The sequence below is a fragment of the Rhinatrema bivittatum genome, chromosome 3 (assembly GCF_901001135.1).
Source record: "Rhinatrema bivittatum chromosome 3, aRhiBiv1.1, whole genome shotgun sequence".
Classification (NCBI taxonomy): domain Eukaryota; kingdom Metazoa; phylum Chordata; class Amphibia; order Gymnophiona; family Rhinatrematidae; genus Rhinatrema; species Rhinatrema bivittatum.
In genome coordinates this window covers 24,339,098-24,356,674 of record NC_042617.1, presented here as the reverse complement: position 1 = coordinate 24,356,674, position 17,577 = coordinate 24,339,098, and the positions used below count along the sequence as shown (strand labels likewise).

The 17,577-nt window shown below is 45.9% G+C and overlaps 1 protein-coding gene across 1 annotated transcript in view; it reads right to left on the bottom strand.

Annotated features, from left to right (window-relative positions):
* Positions 1-17,247, bottom strand: part of SPDYA (speedy/RINGO cell cycle regulator family member A) — a 284,932-nt gene extending 267,685 nt beyond the window's left edge. The window contains exons 1-2 of the mRNA XM_029596747.1: positions 16,922-17,247; positions 11,740-11,864 (exon numbers count right to left, since the gene is read on the bottom strand). Coding sequence (XP_029452607.1) covers positions 11,740-11,749 — 10 coding nt within the window. The 5' untranslated portion in view covers positions 11,750-11,864; positions 16,922-17,247. The remainder of the gene's footprint in view (positions 1-11,739; positions 11,865-16,921) is intronic.
* Between the last annotated feature and the right edge of the window lie 330 nt (positions 17,248-17,577).

The following is a 17,577-nucleotide window of genomic DNA, read 5'->3' as shown; positions in this document are numbered from 1 at the left end:
AGTGCGAACGAGAAGAGGGAGCCCGAGGTGGCTGTTGCCTCTGAGGACGCGCTCTCCGCTGGTTACGATAATGGTTTCTGGAGTAATTATATGATCTTGACGAATGGAGTCGATCTTCGGGCAACTTGTGCATCGCGTTCTCATTAAGGGACTTGATGATCTGATCCAAGTCTTCACCAAAAAGATACCTACTCTTAAAAGGAAGGGACCCCAAACGTGTCTTGGAAGAGGCATCAGCCGACCAATTGCGAAGCCAAAGGAGCCGACGCATTGAGACCGCCGCCACCATGGTTTGGGCTATAAAGCATCTGCTCCATAGGCAACCACGGCTTCCAGTCTGTCCGCCTGGTGAGCCTCAGCGTCTGGTAAGGACTGGGAGGTGAGAAGCTGCTGCACCCACCGAAGACCCGCTCGCTGTGCGAGGGAACTGCAGATAGCCGCCCGCATCCCTAAGGCTGAGACCTCAAAGATACACTTGAGGTAATCTTCAACACCGTCCCTCCAGTGACAGGAATAGTGGTATGCTTTGTGACCGCTGATACCGCAGAATCTACGGAGGGAACTTTGAGAATTAAAAAAAAAAAAATTCGGCCGGCAGAGGATACAATTTTTCCATGGCTCTACCGACCCTAAGGTTGGCCTCCGGGGAATCCCATTCCCGAGTGATCAACTGCAAGATCTTGTGATGAGTGGAAAAAGACTTGGCTGGAGGCCGCAGTCCTGCTAGGAGGGGGTCCCCCTTCTTGAGAGCCGGGTCAGGCCCCACCGGTTCCGGAGGGGGATCAATATCCATTTCCTGGAGGATGTAGGGAATGAGGTCATCTAACTCCGCCGCTTGGAAGATGCGGAGGACCCTAGGGTCGTCACCCTCCACCTGGGCCACCAAGATGGGGTCATCCACGTCAGGGTCCTGGGATTGTCCTTCCCCCGACAAAGTCTGTATTATCGATGGTGTCCCGGTAGGGCCACGAGATGTCCCCGCTCCCCCGCCTACTAAAGGGGGGCGAGCCTGAGGGAGGGTCCCACCCAAGAGGGGGGTAGGACATGGTATCTTGGGGGGAGAGGGTCCCCAGGTCCCGAAGGTCGTGTCTCTGCTCTGAAGAAAAGCCCTGTGCATCAGGACTATGAATTCAGGGGAAAAGGCCTGGCATCCTGAGGGGTCACCCACCAGGGGATCCCCCCTCTGCCAAACAGGATTAGACTCGGAGTAAGGGTCCAAATCGGGCCTAGAAGTGGGGAACGGATTATCCGTGTCCTCCTCAGAAAGCGCGGCATCAGAATCTTGCAACAAAATGGCCGCCGTTCCTGCGTTGAGAGGGAACGGGGCCTGGCGCTTCCTTCCCACGCGGTCTGCAGCTCGAACGTCCTTGTTAGTAGCTGGCACACATTCCCCCTCGGGGAAACAGCCTGAGCACAGACCCTCTTCAGAAAATAATCCGGCCCTGTCGGAGCCCTCACAAGGTGCCGCGGACTGCATCGCCGCAGGGAGAGAGGGGGGGAGCTCTACAGGTGGCTCACGCCTAAAATGAGCGCCGACCCGGCAACAGAGGCTTGCCGCAGTCCCCCCGCGACCTGAAGAAGAACTGACGGGGAATTACCCTCCCGACAGCAGGCGGCCCCGGGGAATGGTGCTTTGCGGGGCTGCAGGTCGGGACGTCGGTCACTCCCCAAAAGGGAGGGGGGAAAACCTGGGTCAGGAGGGAGAGGCCGGCGCTACCGACTTTCACCTCAGAGAGCCGAACGGAGTCCAAAAAATTGCAGTCTTCTGCTGAAAAAGAAGATGAAACAAAAATATACTTACCCCAACTGAGCCCTCAGTGAGGAAAATGAGAAAAGAAAGGAAAAAAAACAGGCAACAGCCTGTCAGCAAGTCACCAGGCTAGAGAGCAATGAGCCAGCACCAGCGGAGAGCTCTCCCCCTGCTGTAAGAGGAGCCTTAGCAAAATGACCTAAACTGTAAATTTAAAACTTCCTATTTTTTTTTTTTAAACTTGATCCCCCTGAGGAGGTAGCCCTAACCTAACAAGCTGGGGACCACAAGTCCCCTGCTCACATCTGTTGGAGTCAGAACGTTACTGAGAGCTGCTACAGGGGAGGCATGGTTATATGGTTCCTCCCCTGGGAATTTTGTGTTCTGACTCCATCTGCTGGACATGGAACATAACCCACCGTCTGGAATGATCCTGGTATGTACAGGGAATGAGATTTGACTTGGTAAAGTTGATCAGGAACCCCAGAGACTGAAGAAGTTGAATTGTCATCAAGGGATTCCAGAAACTTCGACTGAGGTAGTTGATCACTAACCAATCATCCAGGTAGAGGATACAGACTCCTAGCTGACAAAAATGCATTGCTACCAGCACTAGGCACTTTGTGAACACCCTTGAGGCCACACTTTTTGAAACTCTTCCACCACGAATCTGAGTTACTTTCTATGAGATGGATGGATGGTGATGAGAGCATACATGTCCTTGAGATCTAGGACATACATTCGATCCCCAGGCTGAATGAGCAGGAGAACTCCATGGAGTTTGTTCATCCTGAATTTCTCCTGAACAAGCAGTTTGTTCAGCCTTCATAAATCCAGATTAGATTTCAGACTCCCATTTTCTTGGGGATGTAGAAGTATGAGGAGTGCGTCCTTCCTCAGGGGATATTCCGGCGAGTGATGTTTGGACCCGCTTCTTGACGTGGTGCCCCGCTCCGATTTCCTGGTAGGTCTACTGCATGGTTGGGAGACTTTGAGCATGTCAAATGAGGCAGGGTTGCCTACACGATTATATGAGACCCTTCCAACCCTTCTACAAAAATTTTTTTGTTTATCATAATTAATAAAGAGAATTCCACAGTTTGTGTAGGTGCATAAAATTCAAAAATATTCAAAAAATATAAAAGCTTTGCAATAGTATATACACAAGCGTTTTTCACAGTGAGTGAACCTTCTTTGGTTCCTTTTTGATTTTTTTGATTATTTTACACTGTGTATGTGGCATTGATATATTTAGATTTGTCACCAAAACAAAGCTAGCCTGCATTCCCCAATAGCGTCTGCTGAAGTCCTGGCCACAGTGTCAAATGCCTCAGACACAGCAAATTAGATGTTTCTTACACTCCTCTACATTCTCAACTGCTTTACAAACCACAGCTTGCTCTGAATCTAGCAACTGTGTTAAGGGCTTTAACTTCAGAAACACACTTATTCAGGTACTGCATCATGTACAGCTGGTGCACTGTCATATGAGCACTCAACATAAAACTCTGGATGACTTTCTTCCCAAAGGTGTCCAGAAGCTTCAGGTCTTTTCCCAAGAGAGTACTGGAGATCTCCCAAGTCTTCTTGGCCTGTTTGAGAGCAAATTCCACAAGTGATGAGGAAGCTGGTTGCACCCTGTACTTTAAGCCAAATTCTCTGGCTACCAGCTAGCATGTAGCAGGATTCTGCCACATCCTGGATTGGAAGTCCCAGATCAACCTCTGCACTGGAATCATTGCAGAGCCCACTGAAGGCTGCAGGAGCTGTAGAAGCATAAAAACATCATCTAGTCCATCTCTTTCAGAACATTAATGCCCAGTACATTCGCCATCCTCTGAAGGGAAGAATTGCTGCAGTAAGTCAGGTAAGGGGTCCAACAGAATCCCTATTGGATGCTGACCACGACAATAAGGGAATGCTGATCCATGACCCCAGTGATGAAGATGGCAATCCAGACTTCTGTTACCCCCAGAGACATACCCAAGAGGGCAGCTGACCTAGACAAAGCTCTTTCCTCTTCTTCTGTCTCAAGATGAGACTCCCTAGTCATAAAAAAAAGCTTGCCAGACTGCTGAGGCTAATGCCTAGAGCTGGCAACTCTTGCGATGGGCTAGCACTTGGTGAAACTAGTTGGTGCTCCAGTCCCATTTTAGATACAAGGGGCTCCAAGGTTCCTTTTCTGTCTTCAGGAATCAAGGAGGCAAATAAATTCTTCACTAACTCAGTGACCTGGTCCACCGGCTGCTGTATCGGACTTAGTTTACTAAAAATTTGATGTGGAGGATCCTTCACAGCCAACCATTTCCTCTCTCTATGCTCTTTTAGATAAAACTAAGCCTAAAGTAAAATGGGATTCTGTGTTAGGAGGATGGCAAACTGAGATATCTCTATCATTAACATTGCCCCAATATGAACAGATTTTTGGGAGAATAAAATCTCTAACCAGTAACATAACTTTATGGGAAATGTTTTACAAGTTTCTATTGCGCTACTATTGCCCACAACAGAGGGCACATCAGATGGGGCTTTCTCCTTCTGCACTGTGTGTGAAATGTACAAAGGAGCCAGGCACCCTGGGACATCAGTTTTAGTCATGCTCTAAGATTCAGGTTTTTTGGCGAGCTCTAATATGTTATATACAAACCGTTACAGAGATTTCCTTACCAATGCAGGCCCCAACTCTCCTTTTTGACTTCATTCCTGGGATTGCGATAGGTCGCACATAAAACGTTGGATTTGAAAGGTCTTATTACTAGCTAAACGGGTTATTTTACAGTGGTGGTTGCAGGTGGATCCCCCTAGTATCATGCAATTACAAAACAACATACATATAAGGTGTATCAATGAGAAAAATATGAAGAAGCTTGATTGATTAAAACAGAAACTTTTTTTGTTGGTATGGGAACCCTATTTGCAATCTTTATCCCCATATGCACAAAGTTTGGTGCTCAATGACTATACTGTTCCTTCTGGTAATGTTGTAATAGGTTGACATGCTTGCAGGGTCATAGGGTACGGGGGGAGGGCCGATTTTTCAGAGGGAGATTATATTGTATCACTCGGTAGTGATCTGGCGAAGGACCACCCAGGTCCTACTACGAGTTTGCTATGTATATTGTACACTGTTTCTGATTCAATAAAATATTTGAACATAAACATTTGTATACCGCATACATCATTAAAAATTGAAGCAATTTACAAGAACATACAAAATAATCTTAACAGACAACTACATACAGAAAATAATATAAACGGTCATCATACGAATCCTGCTTATTGCTCGTTAAAGGCTCCCTTGAAAAGGTAGGTTTTTAAGGCCCTTTTAAAAGTATGGAAAAGAGATATCCTCTTTAGAAACCCATAAAAGAAGAGAGCTGAAATACTGGGCTCTAAGGAGATATTAGGCTCTGTGCCACATCCACACCGATTGGACTGGACTTTACATCAGATCCTCTGTAGCTGCCTTCCACATGTACACTTAGATGGAGATGGTGCCAGCATCTCAAATCTTCGCACCAATGATACCTCAAAATGAGTGATCCACACCAACACTACCCGTGATGGCTTGGATGGGCCGAGGTCCGGATAGGATAGACAGGTTGGCACCATGGGAGCTTTTTGCACTATGAACAACAATACTTGTGCCAACATGACCGAAATCATCCTAAACACCAACAGGCCCACAGCCATGGGCCATGTGTCAGTTTCTTCATCTTCGATTCCAACGGGCCTTGTTCTGAAGTTGGACCCAGCTTATGCATCTTCATCCATGTCTCTTCTGGCACTGAGTGCTTTTGTGCCTTCCTTGATCCCAAGCCTAAGATGGATCCAGGAACCAGCACCATGGAACAGTAGTAAGGGGAGTGGGGAAGAGGACAACTTAACTTGGTGCAGCAAGAAACCAAAGGTCGTCCCATTCTGGGCCCAAAAATGGCTCCAGTGTTTGGATTCGTGCTGGCTGAGCCCTGAGGAACATGTAACCACAGTTATGACAGTTATTCATATCATAGTAGGAATCTAGACACTTATAACAGACCTCATTGGAATTTGTAATGGTCATTTGGTACCCACAGATCCAGGCCTTGAAGCTGCTGATTGCAGTCTTCTTCTTAGGCCATTCCCCAGTCATTGATAAAACAATTTTTTTTATTTTTTTTTTTTAGCATTACCTCTTAAACATTCTGTTGAGGGCGGCTGCCAAGGCAGCGATGCAAAACCAGAAATGCGATGAGGCAGACAAAAGTTTAAATGCAAAAATTGAGAAAGAGGGTCACACGGTCTTGCAGAAGCTCAGACAAAATCAGACTGAGGGGCTCATGAGGCAATGCATGCATGGGAACAACCGCATATGCTCTGTAAGACTTTTACTGAGCTTTCAGAGATGGGTCCATTCGGCACAGTCTGATGATGATACCGAAGTATCATGGCTAATTCAGCCCTGCTTGTCAATGGAGAATGAATTTTTAACTTTAGGGTTAGAGATGAAGTTAAGTTTAACTTATATCTCTAATCACTTAAGCTAAAACTTAAAAATCTGAGGTTCTCAGGTCCGGAAGGCCAGACCAGAGACACTCAGACCTGAGATCCCTTAATCAGAATCCCCCAGGCCAGAAAGCCTCAGATTCAAGACAACTGGGCCAGAGACAGTGGTGTTGTTATGGGGATGCAAGCGGGGGTAAGTGCTCCCCACAAATATAATTTGTTACTCCAGTTTTGAAGCCCCTTGGGTAGCCCTGGCTAGGCACAGGAGAGCGGGATATCAGCACATTTCACAGCTGCTGATTTTACTGCCCCGTCTCAGACGACAACGCAGGCGTATTCAAAACTCGCAGGCTAACATTTCCTGGATACTGATTTTGTCTATTGTGAGGTTCTTTGCCCTGGAGGTCCCAGGTCAGAGGATCTCTAGAGTTGGGGGGGGGGGGGGCAGGTTAGAGAGTCTCAGGTCTGAACTCCCAGACCAGTGACCCTTCTAATTTTTAACGCTGAAGGTTTAACTTCAATGGAGAGTGTGAATTGAGAGCAACACAGTGGTTGGAGCAGCAGGCTCCAAACCAGGAAAGCCAGGATTCAAATCCAGCAGCCACTCCTTGTGATCTTTTGCAAGTCACTTCACCCTCCAGTGCCTCAGGTACAAACTTAGGGCCTGAGTTACTAAGGCTTTTCTCCCATTCTGTGTCTATGGGAAAAGTGCTTAGTAAATGAGACCCTTAGATTGTAAGCTCTCTGGGGACAGGGAAATACCTACAGTAACCTGAATGTAATCCACTCTGAAGTGGCTAAAAGGCAGAATTATAAATCAAATAAAATCAACATTTTAAAAAAGTTTGACTTCACCTCTATCCCTGAGATAAAAAATGCAATGTTAAAAGCAGTTATTTAATGTTGAATTTTTAGCATACATTTATTAGCATACCCAACATAAGAAATGCTATACTGGGTCAGACCAAGGTTCATCAAGCCCAACATCCTCTCTCTTGACAGAGACCAGTCCAGGTCACAAGTACCCAGTAGATCCCAAGTAAACCTATTTCCTGTTATTTACTCCCAGGGATAGCAATAGCTTTCTCTAGTCTACCTGGCTAATAATATTTTAAAATGACTTGTCCAAATCTCATTTAAACTCTGTTATGCTAATTGCCTTGACTGTGTCCTCTGGCAACACGTTCTACAGCGTGATTGTGCTGAGTAGAAAAGTACCGTATTTTTCGCTCCATAAGACGCACTTTTTTTCCCCCAAAGGTGGGGGGAAAATGTATGTGCGTCTTATGGAGCGAATATAAAAAAAAAACCAAACAAAAATCTAACAAACACCCCCCCCCCCGACCCCCCCAAGACCTGCCGACTTAATTTCCTACAACCCCCCCCCCCCCAAGACCTGCCGACTTAATTTCCTACAACCCCCCACCCTCCTGACCCCCCCAAGACCTGCCGACTTAATTTCCTGCAGCCCCCCACCCTCCTGACCCCCCCCAAGACCTGCCAAATGTCCCTGGTGGTCCAGCGGGGGTCCATTAGCGGTCCGGGAACGATCTCCTGGGCGTGAGCCGTCGGCTGCCAGTAAACAAAATGGCGCCGACGGCCCTATGCCCTCACTATGTCACTGAGACCGATCGCTGCTATTGGTCGGTCTCAGTGACATAGTGAGGGCATAGGGCCGTCGGCGCCATTTTGTTTACTGGCAGCCGACGGCCCTATGCCCTCACTATGTCACTGAGACCGACCAATAGCAGCGATCGGTCTCAGTGACATAGTGAGGGCATAGGGCCGTCGGCTGCCAGTAAACAAAATGGCGCCGACGGCCCTATGCCCTCACTATGTCACTGAGACCGATCGCTGCTATTGGTCGGTCTCAGTGACATAGTGAGGGCATAGGGCCGTCGGCGCCATTTTGTTTACTGGCAGCCGACGGCTCACGCCCAGGAGATCGTTCCCGGACCGCTCCTGGACCCCCGCTGGACCACCAGGGACGTTTGGCAGGTCTTGGGGGGGTCAGGAGGGTGGGGGGTTGCAGGAAATTAATTCGGCAGGTCTTCGGGGGGTTGCAGGAAATTAATTCGGCAGGTCTTGGGGGGGTCAGGGGGGTGGAGGTTGTTAATTTAAAGGGTTGGGATGGGGGGGGGGGGTTTGGGGGTTCCCACAGAAAGAAAAATTTTCTGATCTGGGGAGTGGACCGAAATGGCCCTCCCCAGACCCGAAAACAAAATGGGGAGAAAAAAAAAAACTATGCACTCCCCTAATTTGCTCCATAAGACGCCCAGACGCAGAGCCGGTTTAGCACAATTTTTTTTTTTTTAAATTTTCCCCCTCTGAATCCTAGGTGCGTCTTATGGTCAGGTGCGTCTTATGGAGCGAAAAATACGGTACTTTCTACAATTTGTTTTAAATGTGATGATTATCAGTTTCATGGAGTGTCCTCTGTTTTAGTATTATTTGAAAAGGTAAAGGGCTGTTACTTATGTACCCCATTCATGACTTTATAAACTTCGATCATGTCCCCTCTCAGTTGTCTCTTTTCCTGTCATGGCAACAGCCGATGTTTGCTAACCCATAGCACAGGAGCGAGGTTGGACACAGGAACAGCAGACTCGAACAGGAATAGCCTGGCACCAGGGATCTACTGCCTGTACTGGCCATTTTCAGGTTGAGCCTTCAGGTTCTGGTGGCCAGCAGGACTTAAGCAGCACAAACTAACTAAAAGGCACTCACTAAAACAGGACAGGACTGGAACAAGAACTGAAGGATGCCCCCTAAACAAGTTTGAGACAGAAGAAATAAACAAATACCAAAAGGCCAAAAACAAAACAAACACAAAACCAGAAGGCCACGATACTTGAGCCAGAATGCAGGGCCAAACAGAATAGGAACAACCAAACAGGACAGAACAAACACACAGAACAAAAGGCCATGATACTTGGGCCAAACACACAGAACGAGGCAAAGGCTAGAAATCAAACAGACCACAGAGAGTGAGAGAACTCCACATTAACCCAAGGTACTACAAGGAAGCAGGCTTATATCCTATGGAAGTGCCAAGTCAATGCTTGGTTCATGGCTGCAGCAGATCCACCAAGCCATAGGACAGCAGGTTTCATGGCCCACTGAGGGCCCCTGCTGGAAGGAGGACAGCACTGTGCACACATATCCTCACATTTCCAAACAGAAGAACCATAGCCTGCGTAGTCGATTATCATAGGTGCACCCTTTATCATTTCTGCTGCTCTTCTCTGCACCTTTTTGAGATGGGGTGATCAAAATTGCACACAATACTCAAGATGTCAATACAAATTAAGACAGAGTCAGTATGATATTTTCCTTTTCGGATCATCCCTAACATTCTATTTGCTCTTTTAATTACCGCTGCACGCTGAGCTAAGGATTTCAATGTATTGTACACGAGGAATCCAAGGTCATTTTCCTGGGTTGTAACTCCCAATACATAGCCCAGCATTGTATACCTGTAGTTGGTATTAGTTTTTCCTATGTGCACGCCTTTGCACATTAAATTTTATCTGCCATTCAGATGTCCAATCTCTATTTTTAGGGGAATGCTGTGCAAAAATTAAGGTTATGGGTAGAAAAATAAAAAACTCTGCACACAATATTTTAAAAATCTGCATACTATATTAATCAAAATAATGCTGTATAATCACTATCTTTGAATAGCAATTAATATAAAATTCAAAGCAGAAAATTTCTTACTGAAAGATGCTGAATTTTTAAGTTTTTGTGCTGAATTCCCCCAGTACAGTAATAAGTACATCATAGCAAGGGCTTCTGGTTTTTGGCAGTTTTACTTTAGCAATCCAAGCTGCAGGCAGTGCTGATTTTTTCCAGCTACTGATACTTGTAGCAACATAGCGGTGTCCATGGCTTTTGCTACAAATGACTGCAGTTGAAAGAAGTTAGTTCTGTCTTCAAGTCCTCTTGTAGACTGCTAAATTAAACTCCAGGAAAATAAGAAGCTTTGTTAGACAGTAGATGCTGTCACCCTACAGACTCTTGCTCTCCCCTCCCCATTCTCTCTTCTTGTCCACCAACACTTACTCTGTCCCTCCTCCCAGCTCATTCCTCCTACACACTCTCTCTTGCCCTCAGCCCAGCTTCCCCACAAATTCCCTATCTCCCAGCTCTCCCCATCACACACACAAATACATAGGTATGTTCTACCACTCCCACACACAATCTCTAATAGATCATTCCCCCTGCTTGTCTCTCCACCAACATAGCCCCCTTTCACATTTACTATTATTAGTGTTCTGCTGTTATTTTAAAAGCATTATAGCTGCAACATTCAATTTAGCTAAAACAGGTTCTGCCATAAGTGCTATGGAAGTGATTAAATATTTTTTTCATGGGGGAGAAAGAATGTGACCGACCCTTCAGTCAGTCACCAGATGGCACTATGTCTCTGTACATTAAAAATTATAACAGTTTAGTGCTGAGATCACTATCCTGACCACCCCTCCCCTCCAAGGCTGGTTGCGAGATTGATTGTCTCAAGTTTCTTACAGGCCAATAAAGAACAGTGCGCTCAGCCGAACGCACCTTTAGCCCCCGTTTGGCTGCGCATTTTTGACGCGCTATTATTACCCCTTATACAGTAAGCGCGTGGAAAACGCATGGCCAACCCCCCCCCAAAACTAATAGCCCTCATCACATACAAATGCATGTTGATGAGCCTATTAGTTAGTCACCCGCAATACAGAAAGTAAAATGGTGCAGCCAAGCTGCACATTTTACTCTCAAACATTAACTCCTGCCAAAGGCACCAGGCAAGTGTACAGAAAAGCAGAAAAAACTGCTTTTCTGTACACCCTCCGACTTAATATCATAGCGATACTAAGTCGGAGGCCCCAAAAATTAAAAAAAAAAAAAAAGATCTGCCAGCGGCCCGCAGGTTGGAAAACAGATGCTCAATTTTGCCAGTGTCCATGTTCCGAACCCAGTAAAATTAAGCGTCGGCTGTCAGACCCGCTGACAGCTGCCGCCTCCTTATTAGCACGGGCCCTAATTTAAATACAGAATCGCGCGTCCAGGAGAGGTGGCTGGGCATGCGTTGGGAGAGCGGGCGCTCGCCTCGGAGTGCCGGCTCTCCCACGCAGTTTACTGTATGGGCCTGTTAATGGGTCTAGGGAAGGAGTACGTGTGGCATTTTTTGTTAGAGACTTGAAAGAGTAAAAACCATCTTGGATTTTTCCTTTAGAGTGGGGCCTAACCCTCCCCATTTGTTTCTTTGGAGGCTAATCCTGATGTGCACTCCCTGCCTTCTGTCCTTGCAGACTTTCCTTTAGTTTGAAGTGGATGCCTGATTTTTTTTTTTGTTAGTGAAGGCCCATTCCCTGAGCCAGAAGCCAGGACACTGAAGCTGTGGTAATTGGCCTAGGGGAAGGCATTCCTGCAGTGATGGTGATTTTTGTTCCCTCCAAGAGGCTTTGATTTTGTTGAAGTATCGGTTTTTGGAAGCGCGGGAGGTTTTTGCTCACCTCTCTCCATTCTGGGACACAGGGCTGCAGAGTCAGATTTTTGTCATCAGACTATCGCATTCAACAAAAGGAGCAAGGAGAACAGGAGCTGAAATATCTGAAGACCTTCCATCAAGATTTTCACCCTAAGGAACAAGGACACAGGCTGGGTTCGAGAGAGAGATATTGGACTAAGGTAGAATGTTTTTGCTGTCTAAGCGGCTCCCATAACACATAGGATTTCCCTGAATTTCTGGGAGTTTATTCACAGAGGGGCCAATGCAATAAACATACGCAGAAAGCATGCGCCCACTTTCTTAACATGCCCCCGGTGCTCCCCTTGGGCATGCCCCTAGCACCTCCTTGCTTACGAGAACCGCATCGGCTGTCCGCCAAGTTTATCGGCGTCGGTTGTCCTAAACGCTGCATAGCCACACAGCCAGGGGATTCAGGAAACGTCCGTTTCCTGCACCCAATTGCTGATGGGTTGTTTTTTTTTTTTAATTTTATTTAGTTTTTTTTTTTCCCCTCTCTTCCCTCCACTACACTTGGCATCATCACTTTCTTTCCTTTTCTCTCCCTTCTACCCCCTGCATCATCACCTTCTCTCTCTCCTCATCCCTTGGTGTTACTTCCCCCGCACCCTCTTTTATCATCTTTTCCCCCCTTCTCTCCTCACTCCCCCCACCCCAGCATAATCACCATCACCTCCCCCTTCCTGCTCTCTCCCTCCCCCTTCTTGCATTATCACCCTCCTACTCTCTCCTTCCAACCCTGACATTGTCACTATCACCTTCGCTCTCTCTACCCTCACATTCCACAACCCCCTTCCATCACCTTTCCTACTGTCTCCCCTCCTTGGCATCAGCACTTTCTCTTTCCTTCCCCCTATCCCATCACTTTCCCTTCCAGCTCCCCCAACACCCCCAGCTTCCTAGCAAATTCAGCTGCCCCTACCAGCAGCACTTATTGGTGATGCTTCTTTCTCATCTGCCTGTTTTCCCTCTATAATGGGAACTGCATGGGGCCAGCAGGACTTGTGAGCCTACAAGGTCCAGTGCAGTTTCAATTGTAGAGGAGAGCTGGCAGAGGGGAAAGCAGAAGCAGCTGCAGATAAGTGCAGCTCTCTGACTCCCCCTGCTGGCAGGAGGATATTCTGCAGGCCAGCAGTTGTAGGGGAAAGAGAAACTGAAGGTGACTGCGGCACACTAGAGATACAGCTATGGCACACTGGTTGGGAAATGCTGTGATAGAAGTCTATAAAATAATGAGTGGAGTGGAACAAGTAAACGTTAATCAGTTGTTTACTCTCAAGATGTACAAAGGCTAGGGACATACAATAAAGTTACTAGATGAAACATTTAAAACAAATAAAAGAAAAATGTGTTTACTCAACGCATAAAAAACACCAGAGGATGTGATGAAAGTATTAGTATAGCTGTGTTTAAAAAAGGTTTGGCCAAGTTCCTGGAGGAAAAGGCCATAAACCATTATTAAGGTGGAGTGGTAGAAATCCACTTCTCCCTGGGATAGGCAGCATGGAATCTATCTAACCCTTTGGATCCTACCAGGTACTTATAACCTGGATTGGCCACTGTTGAAAACAGGATACTGTGCTTGATAAACCCTTGATCTGACTCAGTATGGCAAATCTTATGTACTTATGTCTTAACAAGTCTGAATAATTTTGTACATAACAGCATTTTTAGGAAAAAAAAAAAAATCAGCAGAACCAGGGGTCACGATTTGAAGCTCCAGGGAGGAAGACTCAGAACCAATGTCAGGAAGTATTTCTTCACGGAGAGGGTGGTGGATGCCTGAACGCCCTTCCGGAGGAAGTGGTGAAGACCAAAACTGTGAAGGATTTCAAAGGGGGGCGGGATAAACACCGTGGATCCATAAAGTCTAGAGGATGTGAATGAAGAGAAGAGGCATGGGGGTGGCTTGCAGGAATGACTTCTACTACATGGAGATTAATATCTTTATTCAATAAACATACACACGGTTAATGTGACACCAACATTGCTCTATGCTTCAACGGCAAGAGGAAATGTGGAAAAAAGGATTTGCATCCACAAAAAAGCAGGGGTGTAGCTTGCTTGTTACAGCGGTTACTACCCCAAACCAAATAAGCCTGATACTTCACTTTCAATGCATATCCAGTATAGCTCTATGCTTCAACGGCAGGGGGAATGAAGAAAAGATGATTTATATTCAGACAACAACCAACAAGGACTGAATTACATAGTCTGGGTAAACAAATAAGCATGGGTGTAGATTGCTTGTTACGGCGGTTACTACCCAGAATCAATTAAGCCTGATACTTCACTTGGAATACATATCCAGCACAGCTCACTGCTTCAACGACAGGGGATGAAGAAAACAGGATTTATATTCAGGCAACAACCAACAAGGACTGAATTGCACAGGCTGGGTAAACAAGCATGGGAGTAGCTTGCTTATTATGGCGGTTACTACCCCTAAACAATTAGCTAGATACTTCACTTAGATGCAGCACCAGCACTGCTATCTATATCGATTGCGGGGGTGGAAGGGAAATAGAACCAAAAAGTTACTTATAAGGGCCAAGAGTAACAGCTAAGTATGAAAAAAATAAGTGTGAAAGCTTGCTGGGCAGACTGGATGGGCCATTTGGTCTTCTTCTGCTGTCATTTCTATTTTCTATGGAATAGCACATTTCTTGTGTGCTAAAACCTGATATTAAATCATAAGTTATTTTACTGCACTTTATTGTATTGTCCCCTTTGTATTTAAGGATTGCTTGGTGGCCTATATGAAATCAATTAATGTTTTTTTCAGCACCAAGTGAATAAATACATCACTATAATAACTACCACAAACATTCTAAACTAAACAGTAAAAGGAAAGTTAAGATACGTCTGAGAGATTTTTTTTTGTTCGGAACATGGCAGCAAGGACTGAGCACAGCACAGAAAGGAACTCACAACTCAGAGAGAACAGGCAAGGTACTGTCAGAAGAAAGGAAAGAGAGGCAGACTCTATAGAAAGATAGCAAACCTATGAGATAGTATCACTCAAACAGATGTAATAACACTCAGGAGGAACATATGAAGTCCCCACTGATAGTGGCACCCACTAACAACATAATTCTAGACATGCAATTCATGGTGCAATGCGCAAGGACAATGTGACCTGTAGAAAAGGGTGGGAAGCTGGTGATTCCAGTAAACTCACCATCAGGATTTCTGTAGTGGTGAAATTACGAACAGAATTTTTAAAAAATGTGGCCAAGTCTGATTCCCAAGCTGGTCCATTACTGGACATAATTAAAGTCTGGGAGTATAATATAGAGAAGTGACCTAGTGGGTAGAACAGCAAACTGCAAACCAAGATTCAACTTCCTCTTCTCCTACTGACACTGCTTGTGATATTGGGCAAGTCACGTCACCCTCCATTGCCTCAGGTGTAAACTTAGGGCTCCATTTACAATGCCATGTTAGGCCATTTATCGTATCCTATTTATCGCATGGTAAATGACCTAACACATATAACACACTATATTTAAAAAGATTTGTGTTATTCTGCCCACAGCACATTATGATAATCAGCTTATTAGTATGCAAATGCATGCTAATAAGCTCTTTACTACACTAATACATGGCTTGCCTCAAAATTCTCAAGCCACATTATTTGAATTGAAGTTAGCTACAACTCAAAGAGTTGTAGCTAACTTCCCCAGGAGCACTGTGACACTAATGCACTTCCCGATGCCATTCCTTAAAGAGACTATAGGCCTTGAGTGACCAAAGACCCCAAATGTGTCAAAGACCCCAAAGAGCTCAAGAGCCCCCTGTCAAACCGCCCCCCCCCCCCAATCTCCCCTTGAGGCAGCTAAAATAGCAAAAATACATTTTAAGGACCCCTCTTCTCCAACCTCTCCACTTTGTAACAAAAAATAGCTCCCCCTGGAAACCTGCCCCCTCATCTCTCACCCTAGTCCACTCTCCTGACCCTCTCCCTCAGGCTTACCAAACAAGCCTTGCTTGCCTAGTGGTAGCCCAGAGCATACCCAGTGATGGCCATTTTCCAATATAGCTGGAGCCGACCAGTAACTTGCCTTTGCTTCTATCACATGATGGGACAGCCAGCACAATTTTAGTAAATAGGTTCTGCTAGGTCCAGAGCCTAGGGAGCACCATTGCACATTTGTTATGTTGATACAAAGCTGTGGTATTTTTCCCCAACAGTATTTTACCATTGGGAAAAATACTATGGGGTTTACAAGCTGCAGTACACCAATTACTCCACAGCTTAGTAAATGAGGCCTTAGATTGTAAGCTTCAAGCGGACAGACATATCTATGGTACTGAGTATAACTCATCTTGGGCTACCAATGAAAATGGGAAGCTAAATCTAAATAAATAATATAGAAATGGGATTATTTCTATTTAAAAGTAGTGTGGTTGCGTTATTAGTCCACATGGAAAAGGGATAGGCAACTCCACTCCTGGGATGCCACAAACAGGTCTGGTTTTCACAATGAATATGCATGAGATATGTTTGCATGCAATGGAGGTATATTCATTGTGGATATCCTGAAAACAAGATCTATTTTGTGGCACTCCAAGACTGGAAACTGTATAAGCTTAACATGACAGGTACTAGTGTAGCGGTAAGATCTCCCTTCCTTGAGCGCCACAAGCCGGTTGGGTTTTCAAGATACGCACACTGAGTATTCATTCGATACATTTGCATGCATGGGGCATAATCATTGTGGCTATCCTGAAAATTGGGGGGGGGGGGGGGGGGGCCTAAGTTGCCTACTCCTAGAGAGACACTGAGCTCATGACAATATATCTACTTTACCTGAATGTAATTCGCCTTAAACTACCAATGAAAAGGCTTGAGTTAAAGTTAAATAAATAATACAGAACAGGGGTTGCTTCTAGTTAAAGGAGTACGCTTGTGGTATTAGTCCACTTGGTCAAACTCACTAGCTAAAATAAAATACCTATCTGCTTCATCTTCCCAGCAGACCTAAATGTTTAGTGCTCAGCTTTATATTCATAACTCTTCACTTTATCCTGCGGCCTGGGATGGGGGTCCCCCCTATACCATGTACACTTTGGCCCAGCTAACAAGCTATATTTATCTTACAAATGAATAAAGAAAAACTCTTAGAACTTGAGAAGAAAAATTGTAAACATTATGGAATAAATACCTGACTAAAAAAAAAAAAGAAAAGAAAAACACAGGCAGGTTTCTCACTCCTCTTTGGAAGGCGGGCTCTCGCAGCGATGGCGCTGAAGAGCCCACGGCCGTCCCCCGTCTGAAGCCCTGCTCCTCCCGCGCACGCGGACGCTCGCGGAGGCCAGCTCGCGCGCCACGGCTTCTCCTCCTGCCCAGCGCTCGCGCGCCTCCAATCACTCGCCAGTCAGTTACAACCGCTGCCAATCAGGCCACGTTCCTCCTCAAGGAGGCACGAGCCGCTCCTTTGACACATGCTTCGCGCTCGTGCTGCGACGGCAAGGAAATTGACCCGCGCTCACTTTCTCCCGTTTTGTTACGAAAGTAAGCCATCGTGACCATCTCCCAGTAGTTAACTTTCATACTAGCACAACTGTTGAGGAGAAACTGATTAGGTTTCTTTGCCCTTGTTAGGATGGCCTGCGGCCTATATACACAAGGCACAATATAGTAACGCAGACCATGCCCTAGAAACCTATCAAAGCATTATATAACACAGCAGGTACTAGACAAACACTGAAATCGGGACTCTGGCAGAACTGCAGAGAAGAAAGAAGTTATATTCACATGGGCCGTTCTCATACCAATTTATAAGAAGCTGAATGCTAGAAAACCAGGCAGGCAAGAGCA